The following is a 19,424-nucleotide window of genomic DNA, read 5'->3' as shown; positions in this document are numbered from 1 at the left end:
AAATAACCTTAACAAACATACAATCATGCTGGTCTGGGAATGGGAATTAGAGTCTTGGTTTGAACTGGAAGTGACCTCAAAAATATGGTCTCGACGTAAATGTAGCCCAGCAGTTCATTATGAATTTGTGGTGAAAATAAGTAATGTAATATATGTGCCTTTTCTGAAACAGGTAATTTTATGCAAATATTTAGGACTTAGCTCTATCCAAAAACTTGGAATTTACTGTTGAGGTTCTCAGGTCTATATTACATATTAATCTCACCTGTCCACTTCTTTTTTTTCCTTATAGTAAGGATCTTTCTCTGTCCTATCAACAGTGACGCAAGGGTTGTTATTCTTAAAAACTGACTTGACTCACCAAACACAATTAGGCCAAACTTAGATAAGATATATACATATATTCATGACAACTACATTCTAGAAAGATCAATAGCGAAATGAAATGGTGCTAGAATGGAAACACTTGAAAAGGCCATATCCTGTATAAAGCACTAAATGTGACCTTGCAAACACTCTTAGCTTCTGTGGTTGTAAAAACGTTTGCACACAGTTGTTGTACCTCTACAGCCGAAATAGAATATGTATTTGTATGTATATATGTATGTATGTGTGTTTGTGTATATAGATATTCATATAATAAAGAGAGAGAGAGAGAGAGAGAGAGAGAGAGAGAGTATAGAGTAACTTGTCTTACATTTTCGTAGAATAAAACAAATTCTAATAATTTAAATTTAAATTCTATCGAAAGAATAAAACTATAATAAAATCCAAATCAGTGGCTATTGTACAAATCAAACAGTCTCTACACTAATATTATAGCATATGAAACATATACCATGTCCTCGTTGGGATAGAAATGAGGTGCAGTTAAATTGTAAGATATGAGGGAGAAAATCATGATATGAAGAAACCAAATAGGATGAAGTTTAATAAAATCACTATGAATTCAATATTAAGAGAGACATATTTTAAAATATATTTGTTAAATAACATAAAATAATTTAAATACATTGTCACTGTTAAGTCACTTTACCAGATACCAAAAGTTATTATAGTAATATTATACAGAGCTTTGAATAAAGCAAGTGAATGTGGTACTCCAAAATAAAAAGTTTTTGAACCTAAATACAATACATTTTTTTATTCTCCAAATATTTCCCCAAACACACAAACTGAACCAGCAGGCTGGTTAGGCATTTACCAAGCTCACTGTCTTTATTTTGCGTCTATAAAAATCTTGTCTTTAATAATAATTCAACCCAAATGACAGAGACTTTGCTAAAAAACTAAAGGTCACTAACGCAGAGTGAAATACTTTTTTCATGCAGTCACTACTGTTTATGGAAAGCATCTCACACTGCTTTTATAACACAGCAATATAATTAACTATCATTACTATCACAATTAATTATGATTTCAGTTCCACTTTCTGATAAGGAATACTGATGAGAAATAATGGTTTATGATTTGCAACTTATGTCTTTGGTAATGTTGATAAATCTTTCAATAATGAATGCATCCTTAATAAGCCATTATTAGAAACCTTTGCGTTTTTCCTCCTTCAGCAGGAAACTTGCTTTATGTTTTTTAGCTTACTCTATGAATCTCTTTTTTTCCCCCTACACTTCTATTTACTCTGGCCATCAGTTTGATCGGTTTTGATAACATTGTACTCACCAAAGTAATTGGTGAAAACAGTTCTCTTGCTAAAAAAGATTCATCAGGGAAACAACCTTGAGTAAGGATCAGACAGGTCAGATGATCAAAACTGATAGCACTAAAGGCCAGAGTTATGAAAATAAAACCCAAGTTGCAATAAATTGTAGTTCTCATTTTCATTGGGAGAATGGTCAGCTTTAAAGCCAAAATGAATACAACCCAACCTAAGTTGTTCTCTGGCTTATTAGGCTACTGCTTTATAAAGCATTGTGAATGATTGATCAACAATTAATAAAGTAATCTTAGATAAGTAAACAAAGCCTTATCAGAATGTAGAACCACAACTTATTATGCAGGTAGCAATGTATTAAAAAGAAAATATTGTAAATGAGCCAATCTAAAGATGTAGAAGAGATGTACTCAATGATATGTGACCCAGTGTTTCTCATTTCTCATTTCAGCAATGAGCTCAGTTAGGAATGAGAAATTTGATTTGTATGGAGGCTGCTGGATTTCAGAAAGGTTATGGTCAACTGAAAACCTTACAACGTCAGTAGCTTAATATCAGTAGCTTATAGCCTATAGATATAGATCGAACCTATATCCCTTTTTAGTCGGTTAGCTCCAGCTGTAGCATGTCTTAAAAGTTTTGCTCTGCCATTGTTGTTTACCAACCTTAAACATGAGGCCTCTGTTTGTCCTGTCCTTTGACCTGAGAGGCGAAAGTAGACCTCACTCCCCCCACTAGTGCATGCAAATGTAGCGTTAGATACACAGTCTGAATCATTCACAGTCGTGGTAACCACAATCTGAAAATAAAAAGTGAAAACATTCTTTAAAAATCCTTAAAGAATACTAGGGCCAAAGCTTTCTATCCACCAATACAATCATATACCTTTTGTATGGAGAACAATCAAAGTAAGTGGTGCTTTGTGACTGTTACAACTGTCCTGAGTTACAATAAGTCAATTAACATTAAAGGATACAACACAAAACGTCTCATTTTTAAACAGCATGGCTCCACTGACAACCATTGCAAAGTCTTTGGTCACATTCAGATGTGTGATTCTCTGTGAAGGGACTGCTGCTCCTGCTGAGGATTATGCTGCTGAGAAGTGCGATCTGATGGAGTCCTCTCGTAACTGACGGTGCTTCCCGGTGTCACACTCTTCACTATGTGTGCGCCGCTCAATGGTTATCCTGTAGTTTTTTCTGCAGAGGAATGAATCACATTAGAGAAAGAAAAAAAATCTTCTGTTTTTTTCTGTAGTTTTCACCATCATTCCTTTCACTTTTCATTAAGTCTTTCTCACCAAAAACACTCCGCACAGGTGAACTCCGCTCTCCAGCTTGAGAGCGCTGTGTTTTTTGTTGACACCACGTTGTGCTATTTCATTCTGAGATTATTTTCCATTGGATATTGAAGTTAATAAATAAGTGTTTTGGCATGGCTGGCCGAGTGGCTCTATATCCATGGTAGTATTGGACGGCTGATTTAATTCTTACATGTTCTGTTTTGTTCTGCTTTTTTCACAAATTGCACCCTGGTTATAAAGTGAAAATGCTTGATTTTGTGACAAAATAATTAACTAGTGATCGATTAACTAGCTTAATTAACTAGTGAACTCGAGATATAGGCATTAAAAATAAGTAAGCTTGGCTGTTTTTGACTTCCATTGCAAAAACACTTCCATTTATTGCACCCACTCAAACTGCAATACTAACCCGGAATTAATGTAATTTAACTTTTAATTAAATTTTTTTTTTTTTTATTTTAGCGAGGGGGGGGGTGGGTTGGGGCGTGAGGACAAACGTACATACTTAAGGTATAGGTAAAAAAGAAAGCAAGAACAATATATAACTTTTATAAAAATTTTATATTGGTATTTTGATAAGGGGTGTTGGTAAGGGAGTGGTGGTAGTGGGCTGCATGCACCAATACTGCCTTACTTGCATCCATTCTTCTTGGGCTGTATCCATAAGGAAGAAAACAAAAAAATAAATCTTTCAATTCTTTAAAAAAAAAAATTTATGGTCCTTTTCTTTATAACTGACTGATCATATAAAAATTAACTTTCTGTGGTTGTTTCATTCCTATTTTGCATGTTCCATGTCCATGCCTTCACAATTCCTGTCCACAAGCCTACAGAGAAAATTCCATTATACACCATCCCTACATCAATCCAAGTTTACTTTCATCACTCTACTATCCTTCATTGTATAAAATCGTATTCATGCAACAATGGTTTCATGCCTTCTCTACTTATCCATTGATAAAGTAGAAATCACATTTATTTATGTATCCTACACTGTCTCCTATATGAAAATACTGTTGCTGTTTGTTTTATAAAAATTAAAAAAAAAAAAAATAAAAAAAATAAAAAAAAAAAAAAAATATAAAAAAAAAAAAGAAAAAAAAAAAATAAAAATAAAATAAAATAAAAAAAAATAAAAAAAAAAGTAAAAAATAAAAAAAAAAAAAAAAAAAAGTAATATAAAAAAAAAAAAGCGAAATAACACACAGCTTAATGCATTACTAAATATAAAAAAATAAAATAAAAAATAATAAATAATAAATAAAAAAATAAAATAAAAATAAAAAAAAAAATATTAAAAATAGTTAATAATATCTTCCACTCTACATAGGCCAGTCCCACCTTATATATATATATATTTTTTATATATATACATATATATATATATATATATATACACACACACACATATACATACTATATATATATATATATATATATATATATATATACACATACACACATATATACATACATATATATATATACACACATATATATATATATACATATATACACACACATATATATATATATATATAATAACTCTTATATATACATCATACACACACACACACACACATATATATATATATATACATCTACTATACACACATATATATATATATATCACACACACATATATACATATTTATAATCCATCTCCACCACCCATGTGTTAGAGGAGGCTGGTTATGCCGCTTCTCCGTCTGCTATTCATCTGCTATTCGTCTGCTATTCTCTTGTGTTTGTGTTCGCTTGTAACCCCTACCTCTGGACAGCCTCTGTACCTCTGGACAGTCTCTCTGCTGGTTCCCGGCCGCCTGGGGCTCCTTGACCGGACTCTTGCCTGTCCGGTTAGCGCTAGCTAGCTGCCCCCGTTCACCAAACGCGTGGCGCAAATCCCTGCTTCGCGGCTAACCCGATTGCCTTGACCTCCTCCTCATGGGCAACCTCCACCAGATGCGAGCCGCGACCAAGACTAGACATTCCTCTCTTCCGGTCATGCTGTGGATCATTTTGGCAATCACCTCATTCATCCATCTCCACCTCCACCTCTGTGCTCCTAGCCCACGGCTAACCACTATCACGGAGCTCTCCGTCCCTCCGCTCGGCATCATGATCAAATATTCAACTCTGCAACTGGTCCCGTTCGTCAACTACTCCATTCCATCCTGCATCCCAGTCATCAAACAGCTCGGACTTCTACGTCGGCCCCGTTACATCCACAGAAGCTCTCGCCCGCAAGTTTGTTTTCTTCCCACCACGGACAATCCATTCCATCCATCTGGTCACCTGCACGCTCTGTTGCACCTGTCCCACGTCATCTGGATGCTTCACCCACTGGTTCACATAGGGCTGAACGCATCATCAGGCTACACAGAAAACCCGGACCGGACTACAGTGCTTTCCCCACTTCACATACACTCAATCATACACTCCAATCATTTGCTAATCGACCACCTTCCCCCTCAACTGCAATAACCCCACACCCCAACGACCACCGCACTGCTAACGGGACAACCTCAGATCTCTCCAGCCTGCCCCCATCCCACCACCCTCTCACCATGCCACACTTTGCCCTCCTCAACACCCGGTCGGCTCAACACTAAAACCCCCTGTCCTCCATGAACTAATCCTCGACAACACTCTTGACTTCCTTCTGCTCACCGAAAACTGGCAACAACCCAGCGACTTCTTCTCCCTCAACCAAGCATCCCCCTGGCTACAACTACATCAGCAACCCCGCCCCTCCCACCGTGGAGGTGGCCTCGCCGTCATTTTCAATCAGAACTTCCGGATCACAGAACTCACCCTCCCCTCAGTATCATCGTTTGAATATCTCCGCCTTCAAAACACTTTCCTCCATGACAGTCATCCTCATTTTACCGGCCACCTAAACCAAATCCCTCCTTCCTCTCTGATTTTACTGAACTCCTCACACTAGCCTCATCTCTCTCTCCACGTCTGCTGCTACTCGGTGACTTAAACATCCAGATGGACTCCCCCACATGCAAGCTCTCATCAGAATTCAAAAATTTTACTGGATAACTTCTCTCTCACCCAACATGTCACATTCCCCACCCATGAAAAGGTCACATCCTCGACCTGGTCTGCTCCACCAACCAACCAGTGCTCGACCTCCATCCATGGCCTCTTTCCCTCTCTCGATCACAAACTGATACGGTTCACCATCCCTTCTCCAACCCCACGCCCCGCGCCTCCTCAGAAATCACCTTCCGCAACCTCAAATCTATCAATCCCCACCACATCTCTCTGACCTGCTCTCCACCACTCTCCACCTGGACTCAAACCCTCACCTCACCCGATGACCTCACAGACCACCTCAACTCCACCTTGTCTACCTCCCTCAACACCCTGGCCCCCTCAAAACAAAACTCGTCACTTTTAACACCTCTTCACCCTGGTACACACCTGCACTCCGAAAATGAAACAAACTGGCCGCCAACTTGAACGTCTACAAAGAAATCATCCCTCACAGTCCATCATGAAGCCTATAAATCCCATCTCATCGCCTACAAAGGTCCCCTCATTGCTGCCAAATCTGCCTACCTCTCCACCATCCTCACCGACCCCTGCCAAAACCCCAGAACCCTCTTTCTCCACATTGAACAACCTCATCAAGCCTCCGGACCAACAGCCTCCTTACCTCTACTCCGGATCTCTGCAACTCATTCCTCCACTTTTTCACTGACAAAATCAATCTCATTTACAAATCCCTATCCCCTGTATCTGACCTTCCAGGATCTACTCCAGCACCTACCTTGGACCCTCCTCTCTCCATCCCTCCAGACCTCCCGACCCCTCCTCCACACTTCCTCCTCTCCCAGTTTAACCCAGTCACTCCTCCTGAAATCTCCAAACTCATCAGCTCTCTCAAACCCACTACCTGCTCCCTTGACCCCCTCCTACTCCACTTCTGAAGTCCTGCCTCCCGGTCCTATGCCCCTACCTCACTAACCTCTTCAACTCCTCACTGTCCCTTGGAACTGTCCCCTCTGCTTTCAAAACTGCCGCTGTCACCCCAATCCTTAAAAACCTGGTCTGGATCCCTCCTCTCTCAACAACTACCGCCCAATATCCAACCTCCCCTTTCTGTCTAAAACCCCGGAACGCCATAATTAGCCTCCCAACTACAAACCCATCTTCTTGCCAATAACCTATTCGGACCTCTCCAATCTGGTTTTGGCCCCTACACAGCACAGAAACCGCTCTCCTCAAAGTCCTCAACGACCTCCCTCACCTTTGCTGACACCGGTTCCCTCAACATCCTCATCCTCCTCGACCTGAGTGCAGCCTTCGATACTGTGAGCCATAACATCCTGCTCACCAGACTCAAAGACCTCCGGTATCGGCCGAGTACTGCACTCCAGCTGCGTCCCACTCCTACCTTTCCAACAGATCCCCATTTCATCTCCCTCCACATTACCACACCTCTGCCACAGCCACAGTCACTCAAGGTGTTCCCCAGGAAGGCCGACTGGCCCCCTCCTCTTCATCATCTACATCCTCCCTCTTGGTCAGATACTCCGCCACTTCAACCTGGACTTCCACTGCTATGCTGACGGCACCCAGATCTACCTCAGCACCAAATCCCCAACAATCCTCCCCTCTCCCACATCAACTCCTGTCTGTCAGCTATTAAAACCTGGATGCAACACAACTTCCTCAAACTCAACAGCGACAAAACAGAATTCCTTCTGATCGGCTCCAAATCCACACTCAGCAAAACCAATACCCCACTCTCACCATCGGCGGCACCATTGTCTCCCCCATCTCCCCAGGCCCGCAACTTACGCGTTATCTTTGATTCCACCCTCTCCCTTGGGCCTCACATCCGTCCAAGTCTAAAAACCTCCTTCTTTCACCTCCGCAACATCGCCAAAATCAGACCCTCTCTCACACCCCCCGCTGCTGAAAGACTCATTGCGCCTTCATCTCCTCCCGACTGGACTACTGCAACTCACTTCTCCTCGGCATCAGCTCTACCAACATCAACCGACTCCAACTGGTCCGAACTCAGCCGCCCGCCTCATTACCTGCTCCAAATCCTGGCACCACATCACTCCAGTCCTAAAACAACTCCACTGGCTTCCCATTTCCCACCGGATCACCTACAAAATCCTGGTCCTCACCTATAAAGCCCTCCACCATCTGGCCCCCTCATACCTCACTGACCTCCTCTCCCTTACCAACCCTCACGGTCCCTCAGATCCACCTCAGCCGGTCTCCTCTCCATCCAAAAGTCCAACCTGCGCTGTTTTGGGGACAGAGCCTTCTCCAGAGCAGCTCCCAGGCTCTGGAACTCCCTCCCCAAGAGATCCGCACCTCTGAGTCCCTCACCATCTTCCAGTCCCGCCTCAAGACCCATCTCTTCACCTCAGCCTACCCATAGTCCACCCCCCCCTCCCTTTTTCATCTGTATCTTGTTTTGTTCTACTTGTTTTGTTTGCTCGTTTTGTTTTGTTATGTTTTTATAATCTACCCTGCCCTGTAAAGCGACTTTGAGTCCATGAAAGCTATATAAATTCAATTTATTATTATTATTATTATATATACACACACATATACATATATATATATATACACACACATATACATATACACACATATACATATATATATATATATATATATATATATATATATATCCATATACATATATACATATATATAAATATATATATATATATACATACATATACATACATATATATATATATATATATATATATATATATATATATATATATATATATATATATATATATATGTATGTATATGTATGTTGATCAAGCTTTGAAAGTTGGTGCTACCAATTCCCAGAGGTGTCCCAACTTGTCTGGATTACTTACCACCCCCGTTATTTGTATAAAAGTATTGTTGGAACACACTGTGGTACCGTACCCTCGTGAGAATTATATGAATAGTATTGTACTGCAGAAAGTAGTGGGTTGCAATAAAAATGGTGGAAAAAAAGGCTATTAACAATGGAAGAGAGACAGACCATTGTAACACTTAAGAATGTTGGTCTTTCCTACAGAGAAATTGCGAAGAAAGTCAAGGTGTCAGTGAGTACAGTATTCTTCTCCATCAAAAGGCACTTAGAAACTGGGGGAAACTCTGACAGGAAGAGGTCTGGCAGACCCAAAGCCACAACAGAATCAGAAGACAAGTTTCTGAGAGTCAACAGCTTGCGTGATAGGCGGCTCACAGGACAACAGCTTCAAGCACAGCTTACTAGTGGTCGTAATAAGCAAGTCTCAGTTTCAACTGTAAAGAGAAGACTTGGAGCAGCAGGTGTGATAGGTCGAGTTGCAGCAAGAAAGCCATTGCTAAGACGTCAGAATAAGAAAAGGAGGCTTGCCTGGGCCAAGAAATATCTTCAATGGACTACTGAAGACTGGAAGAAGGTGTTATGGACTGATAAATAAAAATTTGAAATCTTCGGTTCATCACGCAGGATTTTTGTACGCCGTTGAGTAGCTGAAATGATGGATCCTCAGTGTGTGCCATCAACTGTCAAACATGGAGGAGGAAGCGTGATGGTCTGGGGCTGTTTTGCTGGATCCAGGGTCGGTGATTCGTACAGAGTGAAAGGCACACTGAACCAAAACGGCTACCACAGCATTTTGCAGCGCCATGCAGTACCCTCTGGTATGGGCCTAGTTGGTCAGGGGTTCATCCTACAGCAAGATAATGACCCAGAACATAAGTCCAAGCTATGCCAAAACTACCTTAGCAAAAAAGAACAAGATGGTAAGCTTAAAAACATGGAGTGGCCTGCCCAGTCACCAGACTTAAACCCCATTGAGCTGGTTTGGGATGAACTGGACAGAAAAGTGAAAGCAAAGCGACCTCCAAGTGCCACACATTTATGGGAACTTCTGCAACAGAGTTGGGAAGAACTTTCTGAAGAATATTTGATTTCCATTGTAGAAAGAATGCCACGAGTGTGTTCAGCTGTTACATCTGCCAAAGATGGCTACTTTGATGAGTCAAAAATTTAGAATACATTTTGGTTCATAAATTGATAAAAAAAAAATGAAAAATTCATAAAAAACTGGGGTGTTCTAAAACTTTTGACCGGTAGTATATATATATATATATATACACATACATACACACAAAATATATATATATATATATATTTATTTTGTGTGTGTATATATATATATATATATATATATATATATACTTCTGGAGACATTTCAGGACGCAGAAATAGCTGCAGAGCGCTTCTTGCTTTCACGCGGCTCTCCAGTAGGAAGAGAGGCCTTGTCCTGTGATGCTTTGCAATAACGCTATCTTCTACCTTCTGCTTAGAAGTGGTGAATTTACAGCTAACAGCCTACCTTCTCCTCTCTTCTTACCGCTCCGTTTCCCCCAGTCGGCTCATACCGGCGTGATGACGACTACTTCCAGGAGATTGTCCGGTATATTCCCATGCAGCATTTTCCCAGTAAAGCAGAGCAAACTGCCCTCCCTGTAGGACCGATGGCCAATGGTTTACCAAAGCTGTTAGATCATCTTTCTTGTTGGCAGGTGACCTCAAGTTCCCAATAATGATCGATGGAAGAAAAGGGAAATAGTGTCTACATATCTCCTCCGGTATATATGCTGAAGGAAATCCAGCTCCACACGGTACTCCAGGAGCTCGTCACATTGTCGTGTAGGCAACCATAGTACTCATAATAGATGCAGAATTGTTTGAACTGAGCAAAGTACTTGTGCAAATGTGAATGAGTTACACACACTGAAACATGATTTAAGTATAAAATAAAAGCGGCATCTTCAAATCCATGTGCCGCAAGGCATCCAGTTCAAAGAAACCAAAGAGGAAGTAGTTCCATTTCTCGCAGACTGCCAGACAGTGCACCCAATCAGTGACAAGGAATCATTGTTCAATACGTACCTACCTATTCCATTTTAAGTCACAGTAAATACTGTTGTGTTTTTATGATTTGCCGTTTTGTGTTTTGTGCTTTGCTGCTGTGTTTTGCACTTCAGGGCCACCGTATCAAAATAGTCGCAAGGCATTTGAGTGGGAAGGCAGATCAACATGGTAAATTGACCGCTGAGCCAGTACCTGAGAGACACTGTAGTACTTGAACCCAATAATATTATTATAAATGAGCAGATAACTATCACCTTTTTACCTGAAAAAGTAGAATGCTATAAGCATTGCAGTTCCTAGAACAGCTCCCACTATGACTCCAGTCAACGCTGATACTCCTAGTCCACCTGTTTGGAAGAGCAGTTATTGATTAAAAACAACATGTACTCTGTCAAACATACTGTACATAACATACAAATTCCAAGTTAAATTTCACAGGTGTCAGTAAACAGTTGTGTCCAATTACATGATTTGTCGGGTATCTCTGTGTGTGTTTTATGTCTTCCTCTCAGGGTGAAATGGTCAGCGTTGAAGGCAGGCAGCAGCTGAAAAGTTTCATTTTTCCCTAAGTAGTTGGCCACCACCTGTAAGTTAGTATAAGATATTTTCATCCAGTTGAATTTCCACTAGCACATTTACCATATTTTGCCTGTTAGCAAAGATGTAACAATGTTGGAATTTTGCTACTTCTTACCTCATAGGTTCCTGCCTCAACATTCGTCATGGCCATCAAAGAGAAATCTCCATTTCTGTCACCATTGACATCCATAGATACCTGGCCAGCAATTCCTGTCCACCCCCATGAAAATAATGACAACATAATTTAGCCACGCTCTGAAGAAAATATAGGAACAAATATTTTTGCCACTACTCTAGCTTACTGCAATGCCATTCCAGGAAATATAATCAAACATTTCATTCAAACACACATACTGTAGTTTTTTTAAAAATAAAAAGCCCGTAGTCAAATAAAAGCTGGGTCTCAAGTAATGGCAGAGGACATGGGTGCCACAAACAAATTAAAGCCAGACCGAAATACAGGCTGGGAAAAAAAAAAATGTAATACTTCTGGTGCCATTTGTCACACATAATGCACATTTCCATGCCTTTAATTGAACAAAATCACCAATATAATCATGCTTATTTTTTAACACTTTGTTGTTCTGGATTACTCAGTGTTATTGTCCGATTGTAGTCACTGTGGATGTGTGTTTATGCCCCAGCCAAAGCCATATTAACGCACAAGTGCCACAAGATGGCAATAGTTACATTTGAAGTACGGTATGTCACTGACACGACACGCTCCTGCAAAAATTTGCCAATAAACGCCCTGTTGAAATGAATGGATTCTGTTCACTGAAATGCTACAGGACTTTTAATTTGGAATGCAGGAAATATTGAGTTTGAAGTAACAGCATCATGCCAAAAAAAATGTTAACAGGGCAAACCGGTCTGATAAGTTAAGCCATTGCGAAAGTACCTTAAACCTGCATTATATCCAATTTCCAGAAGAGGCAGACTTCAAGAAAAGTTGGCTTGTAAAAAAGTCTATGAGAAAATAACACTACTTCTCACTGGATTTATCATCTCAAAAAACATTTTCATAATGAGTTTATTGTCTCAATTGCTAGTTTCAAGTCTTAAGTTTGTAAATGTTGGCCCCATTTATTTAAACATTGTTAATAAAGCAGGGGATGCTTTAGGGGATTGGCTACAAGCCAACCTGTCAATAATGATAGGGGCTTAGCAATGCTAGCCATGGCATTGTGTACATGACAATAGCCGTGAACTTCTTTTGGGATGTTGTCCATGTTTCCGTCTTAAACTTGGACCCTCTCACCGTGTGCTTTGACAGTTGATTGAACATTTTGGTCGAATAAAAATTTCTTGTTCAGCGTTCTGTAGCACCTTGTCAACCAAGCTAGCCCTTGCTTTAGCTGGTATCTTAAGGGAAAGTTTGTTAATTTTCAACCAGATCTTTGTACTGCCGTACATTCAGATGAATGCTGCCAGTGCACAGAGGTCTAAATTCATAACTTTAAAAAGTGGGTGTGACTTGTCCCACACTTATATAATGGCTCTGACGTCCATGCTTATATCACAGATAGGACCGTAACTATTAACAAATTATTCTCTATCACTGCATTTCTCTCACGTGGAGTCCCTCAAGGCTCAGTCCTTAGTCTCCTCCTATTTTCCCTCATGAATCTCATTCCACTGCTACGTGGATGACACACAGCTGTACCTTCCCATCCAACCCAATGACCATTCTTGACCCACTACTCTTGCAAGATGTCTGAATGATATCAAAGGATGGATGGCTAACAGCCAATCAAAGCAAAACAGAGATCATATTGTTTAACTCCCACCAGCACCCAGTCCCTTAACCAGTTACTCAACCACATCAAACTCTATGCAAACCTTGAAATCACTTTGTAATTTGATAGACAAGTAAACACAGTTATAAAATCTAGCTTCTTCCAGTTCAGATCTGTACCCAAATATCAGGACTTTCTTATCACCTTAAGATTTAGAAAAAGTCATCCATGTTTAAGCCTGTGACATCATGATTTTTTTTAAAAAGGAAAACCAAAAGCAAACATACCACATTTTTTTGGAGTAAATCTACTCTTATAAGCTTTGCAATGCTGTATATCATTTTAAGGATATTTTAAATAATTAGGGCCTGAGCACCGACAGTGGCGAAGGCCCTATTGGAATTAAAGAAATTATTCTTTTCTGGAAATGAATCGCCTTTTTTGAGGGGCTTAACATACTCAAAAACCTCACCAAAATTGGCGGTCGCATCAAGCCTGGTGAAAGTTTACGTATTTTAAGGGTTTTGGAAATAGGCGCACAAAAATGTCTTGCTAGCGCCCCCTACAAAATGTAAAAAATTGAGCCTCTGCAGTACGTTCAACGTAGACTAACGAAACGTGGTTCACATATGTAGCATGTCAAGACGTACAAAAAAGCTCATTGGAGCCATACCCTTAATGCAACAGGAAGTCCGCCATTTTGAATTGAAAGTTCGAAATTTGTGTGATTTTGGCCATCTCTACATGTCGTATATTAACGAACTCCTCCTAGAGATTTCATCTGATTGACTTCAAATTTGGTCTGTGCGATCTTAAGCTCTTAAGATGAAAAGTTATTAAAAGAAAAACTTTTGGTCATGGGGCCTGGCCGTGGCGGGGAGGTCATTTTGTGCGCTTCGCCATCGAAACAGGAAGTGTGTGTAACTTGAGTGTAGATCGTCCAATTGTCTCGAAACCTTTCAGGATTCATAAGAGTCCATCCCTTAGGACATATATAGACAGATATTGGCTCAAAGTCGTAGCACCCCCTAGTGGCAACAGGAAGTAGACCTAAAAGTCAAGGTGCTATACTCTAAGAAACTCCTCCTAGAGATTTCATCCGATCAACTTCAAATTTGGTATTTGCTATCTGAAGAACTCAATGATGAAAAATTATTAAAATCAAGACTTTTTGTTGAACGGTGTGGGCGTGGCGTGGTGGCCATTTTGAGCGTTTAGCAATGAACAAGGAAACTGTTGTAACTCGATTGAACATTTTCCAATCTGGATGAAATTTGTCATGATAGAAGACACAATAGTCCAGGCCTGAGGACATCTACAGGCCAATATTGACTTTTGGTCATAGTACCCCCTGCTGGCAACAGGAAATCAGCCTTAAATGACAAACCTCATCCGATTTACATGAAACTTAGAATGTGTGGTTTGTGATATTGAGCCAGCCCCTATACTCTAACAACGCCAATGTACTCAGGACACGCTCCCTTTCATAACTTGTAAACCGTTTAAGGTAGACTCTTGTGTGATGTATCATTGAACTCAGCAAGGAGTTCCTTTTTAATTGGTGATGGTTTGCCCCTCCCCATATTCTTAAGCCATGCCCCCTTTAATGACTAATGACCCGCTTCTTGTACAATATTGTGTGAGGTATCACTAAACTGAGCAGATAGTTCCGTTTTCATTTGTCATGGTTTAGCCCACCCCCAATGCTTTAGCCACGTCACCGCTAATGAACTGTATGACGTAGAGTCTTGTGTGAGGTATCATTAAACCCAGCAGAGAGTTCCCTTTTCATTGGTGACAATTTGCAGTGTCTGAATGCTGCGCAAATGCACGGTCGCAAGGAGCGGCGTCTGCCAGTAACCCCGACGTGCAAGGAGGTGCGAGGGTCCAATTAAATTAATTAATTAATTAAATTAATAAATTAATTCTACTTAGATTTTCACATTAGATTTTTACCAAACCACATTAGTAACATAATCATACTGGCAGTCATCACTGATTCAGTGTGAGCAGTGCGTTTTACCTTCAAAAGTTCTGTTCCACATGCGTGAGGTGATCTCTGATCCATTGTTTTTACTGTATCCATTTTTCATGGCTTCATGCAAGGCGATGGCATACAGCAACATGGCATCATGGAATCCCTCAACAAACATATTGACCTGAAATGGAACATTTCACATTGCAATTACACTGATGACAGTCAAACTGTATACTTATAGCTGGGGTCGAAGGTTTTCTGAAAGTAGAAAAAAAAAAAAAGCGGCTCTGTTCTAAGCCCGTCCCACCAGACGATGGGCATATGCACGTTCTTCATCTGGTCATTGTGATCCCGATCCTGTTACATAGCCGCAATTCTATGAAAATTGGTGTCCTGTTTTCTTTGCAAACTTGTGGGCTGTAAAACCCATTAAGATGACATACTGTGATTCCAGGCTTTAGATTGCCACATAAACATGAACTTGAATTGATGAATTGAATGATTAGCAGAAGGCAAAACATTTGAACGCTTTGATGATATGGACGATGCCGATAAGTGTTTTATTGCATTTATTGTCTATCTTTTAGACTCTCTTTTGATAAGTGCCTCTTTCTTTTTTTGAGTTGCTTTGCAGTCTTGGCAGTTGTTGCCAATGCAATAGGAACGTCCTCTCTCTGAAGTGTTCTGTGATTGGTCAAAGTAGATTTTCTAAAGCCTAATAACAGAGCCAAAAGGAAGTGCAGACATCTAGTTTTCTCTCAGACAACTTGAATTACAATATGGTGAAAGGTTATTATGGATTATTTAAGCCCAGTGATGCCAAAGGAAAACTGCCTACCCCAGGCCTAAATTCCACTTTTGCCTAAAACACATACTTCGTAGAATTGACGATTTAAAAAGGTATAATATGCATGCTTTTCATATAAAACTATGTATAGACTAATACAAAAGCAATCTTCATTTATGACCCAATAGTGTGTGGGTGTCTGTATCTGCTGAGACCCTGCCCTCTGCCTGGATTCTCGCGTTTCTTTATATTTTCCTGTGTGCGGGACGTTTCTGGGCGTGCTCAAAGAGCCTGGACGAAAGTGTAAATATATACAGTATATGACCAAATTGCAGACCAAATAACTGCAAAACTATGGAACTATCAACAATCTCCACCAACGTAGCCACAGTAGCCCACTCTGACCAATCACAGTTCTTGCTGTCCCCCTGTGGTATAACTGCCATAACCATGTAGTATTTTCAGAAAATCAAATTTGCAATTGGGTGGACATGTATAAAAACTACTTTTATAATGCACAGTGTTATTTTTTGCAGCCACAGAGCAAGTGATGATAAGGCGAGGGCTGGATAAAGACAGCTAAAAGTAGATTTGGCAGGAGTCCATGTAAGATTTAAAGTGAACTACAATGCTTAAGTTGTATATTTTGGATTTTGTAGATTTTGGATATATGTTTATTATTATACTTGCAACTTAATTGATATTCTTTTTTTGCACACTTTTCTACTTTGTACAGCAACTGCTGTACAACAACTTCCCTCGGGATAAATAAAGTCTGATCTTATGTTCTAATTTATCAGCATTTGCAAATGCACCATAAATTAGTCACTAATACTTCCATGAAATAAACAGACATACGTACACTTCCGCAGTCCTTGCAGTCAAGAAAGCCAGCTTTTTCGACGGCCTTTTTCATTTCCACTGAGAAGTTTTCAAAGTCGGGCTTGACTGTCCTGAGCAGTGTCACAATGTTCAGAGAAGCAAAGGCCTGCCTCGCATCGTTGTCATATTTATCCCCTCTCTTCCACGAGCCATTGCCTAGAATTGAAATCATAAGATTAAAAAAAAAAACACTATCCAAACGTTATTGTCAAAAAGTATTGTTTGATCAAAATAATTTTTTTAAATACTGATCCCGAGAGTTAAACTAAGTGCATCTACAGTGAGGCATGGCTGCTGAGCTTAGTAGCTACAGTGCAGTCGCTACAGGACAGAGGCCTTCAGGTGAAAACATTTTTGAAAGTAATAAACACAATAGCACAACAGACACCAAAACATTTCACAAACCAAAGACGTTTACACATTTAAAAGTAATGTGACGGTAACTTTACCATAGGAAGAGGCATTGAAGAGTTCAACATTGAAGAAAATATAATTGCCATTGGTCAACCGTCGTCTGTGTGCAGCCAGCATGATCTCTCGTATTTTGTCTGCTCCCATGCACATGATCACCACTGCAGGAAAAATACACAGAGAAAGATGCAGTTACAGCAAATAGCCAGAGTCAGCTTTGTGCATGAATACCACAGAATACAACTCCTTACTGATTACATTGGGACCACAATTGCATTAATTATATTGTATATGATTACTTGAAGGAACCTAAAACGCACATTATGAATTTTTATGTTTGATGTTCTCACCGGGCATTTATCACAAATTTATAACAAAATAATTAACTTTGATATATTTTGGAATTTCGTTCTTAGTTTGTTATATAAATTGGTGATATAATTATTTTGTGTGCTTAGGATACATATTCAAATCAGTAAATGAAAATAGAAATTCTTAGCGTAAAGCATTCAGACAGCAAACTATAGAGTGTGGTTTACACTCTATCTGTAAAGTGTCCTGAGAAAACGTTTCTCATGATTTGACACTATGAATACAATTTAATTAAAATTAATGTGTTTCATGTCAGTGTGTTTGATTAGATTTTTTTTGCCAGATATTTATACTTTTTGACTCAAATTCACCTCCTGCAGTAACTTTGCCCTTTAACTCTCCTTTTCCCACTGGGGAGGCTTTTGGCTTTCCCTTTTGGCTTTGTTCTGCCGAATGTCAATGTCTATTACAGAGCACATCCTAAGTTAAATTACAGAGGAGCATAATAAATATGTAATTCCCCATCACTTAAGCCACTGTTTTCAGATTTGTTTTGTGATTTTATGATACACCTTGTAGTTGTTCTTTATTTGTTTCCATTTACTTCTTAATTTGCCTCTACTTAAATGAAAATAAATCAAAGTTTGCAAGATGTGCTATGACAACCATTTTTTCTTCCATGTGGTCCATTTAAATATAGGGTTGGATCATAAAAAACACATTTTATAATGTGCTATAGAAAACATATTTAACACGAACATATTTAAGTTTAAATTTACCTTTAAATAACGTTACATTGAATGAAAGAGGTGATGTTGATTTAAATTTGTGATAAACAAAGCACAGCTCGGTCCGGTAACGCCGTGATGATACAGTCGTGATGCAGAGAAGGCGTATTGCTGAGTTTACTTCAATGTGAACAGTGCTGGTAATGGTATACTTAATCATTAATTTAGTATGCAGTACATACTGATTGTTCGTATGTGATTTTGAACAGACTCACAGTGTCAGCGCACCTCAGAAAAATGCCAGTTTGCCAAGTCAGAACTGCGCTTTGTGCTGTGCGCCAAAATACAGCCTGCAATGTAAAATATTAACCAAAACTGACTTGTCAAAATTGGCCAGTATCCATAGTGACTTGTTTTTTTAACAATGTTTTTATTGAATTTTCATTAGTGCATTTTTAACAAGCCCCCAATCCACATCCCCATCCCCACCCCCTGATCCCAGTACATAAAAGAAATCTCTCTCCCAACATCTGCCGTATTACAAGAACCAAAAAACCAAAAGCAAACTGTATGACAGTATCATAGTCACAGAACAATGGCACCTCCTGCAAAGTTATGATATGCATATAAACTCAAATAAACAAGATTTGCAGCTATGCTATCACCCTCCATGACATGCCCCAGTCTTTTCCCCTTCGTAGGTTCACCACTTTAATTAATTAAATGGTCATAGTGACTTGTTTGATACTACGTAAAAGGGTCAATTTACTGTGGCCCTGAGAGCTCAACGTGTTGCAATTTAAGAAAAAAACATGCACAAGAGCTAAGACCTAGTTAGGTTTTCCACATTGTGATAACATGATTCAGATATTAGCCTAGAGTTAGCCTTTAGCCTATTATTAACCTGCCAATTCAAATAATCTAACGAAATGCACACAATTGTTGGGGCTTTGTAAATTATAGAGTGTGGTCTAGACCTACTCTATCTGTAAAGTGTCTCAAGATAACTCTTGTTATGATTTGATACTATAAATAAAATTGAATTGAAATTAATTGTGAAACAGGCTAACGTTATGTAATCTGGCTATAGTTACTTTATTTTAAAGTACTGT

At 39.5% G+C, this 19,424-nt stretch overlaps 1 protein-coding gene across 1 annotated transcript in view; it reads right to left on the bottom strand.

Moving 5' to 3' along the window:
• Positions 1 to 2,472: 2,472 nt before the first annotated feature.
• Positions 2,473 to 19,424, bottom strand: part of npr3 (natriuretic peptide receptor 3) — a 31,702-nt gene continuing 14,750 nt past the window's right edge. Inside the window, exons 2-8 of the mRNA XM_039802033.1 lie at positions 17,311 to 17,433; positions 16,842 to 17,017; positions 15,238 to 15,373; positions 11,591 to 11,685; positions 11,363 to 11,480; positions 11,159 to 11,243; positions 2,473 to 2,874 (exon numbers count right to left, since the gene is read on the bottom strand). Coding sequence (XP_039657967.1) covers positions 2,763 to 2,874; positions 11,159 to 11,243; positions 11,363 to 11,480; positions 11,591 to 11,685; positions 15,238 to 15,373; positions 16,842 to 17,017; positions 17,311 to 17,433 — 845 coding nt within the window. The 3' untranslated portion in view covers positions 2,473 to 2,762. The remainder of the gene's footprint in view (positions 2,875 to 11,158; positions 11,244 to 11,362; positions 11,481 to 11,590; positions 11,686 to 15,237; positions 15,374 to 16,841; positions 17,018 to 17,310; positions 17,434 to 19,424) is intronic.

Source organism: Perca fluviatilis, chromosome 6 (genome assembly GCF_010015445.1).
Source record: "Perca fluviatilis chromosome 6, GENO_Pfluv_1.0, whole genome shotgun sequence".
NCBI classification, from domain to species: Eukaryota; Metazoa; Chordata; class Actinopteri; order Perciformes; family Percidae; genus Perca; species Perca fluviatilis.
This window is presented reverse-complemented; position numbering and strand designations above follow the sequence as displayed.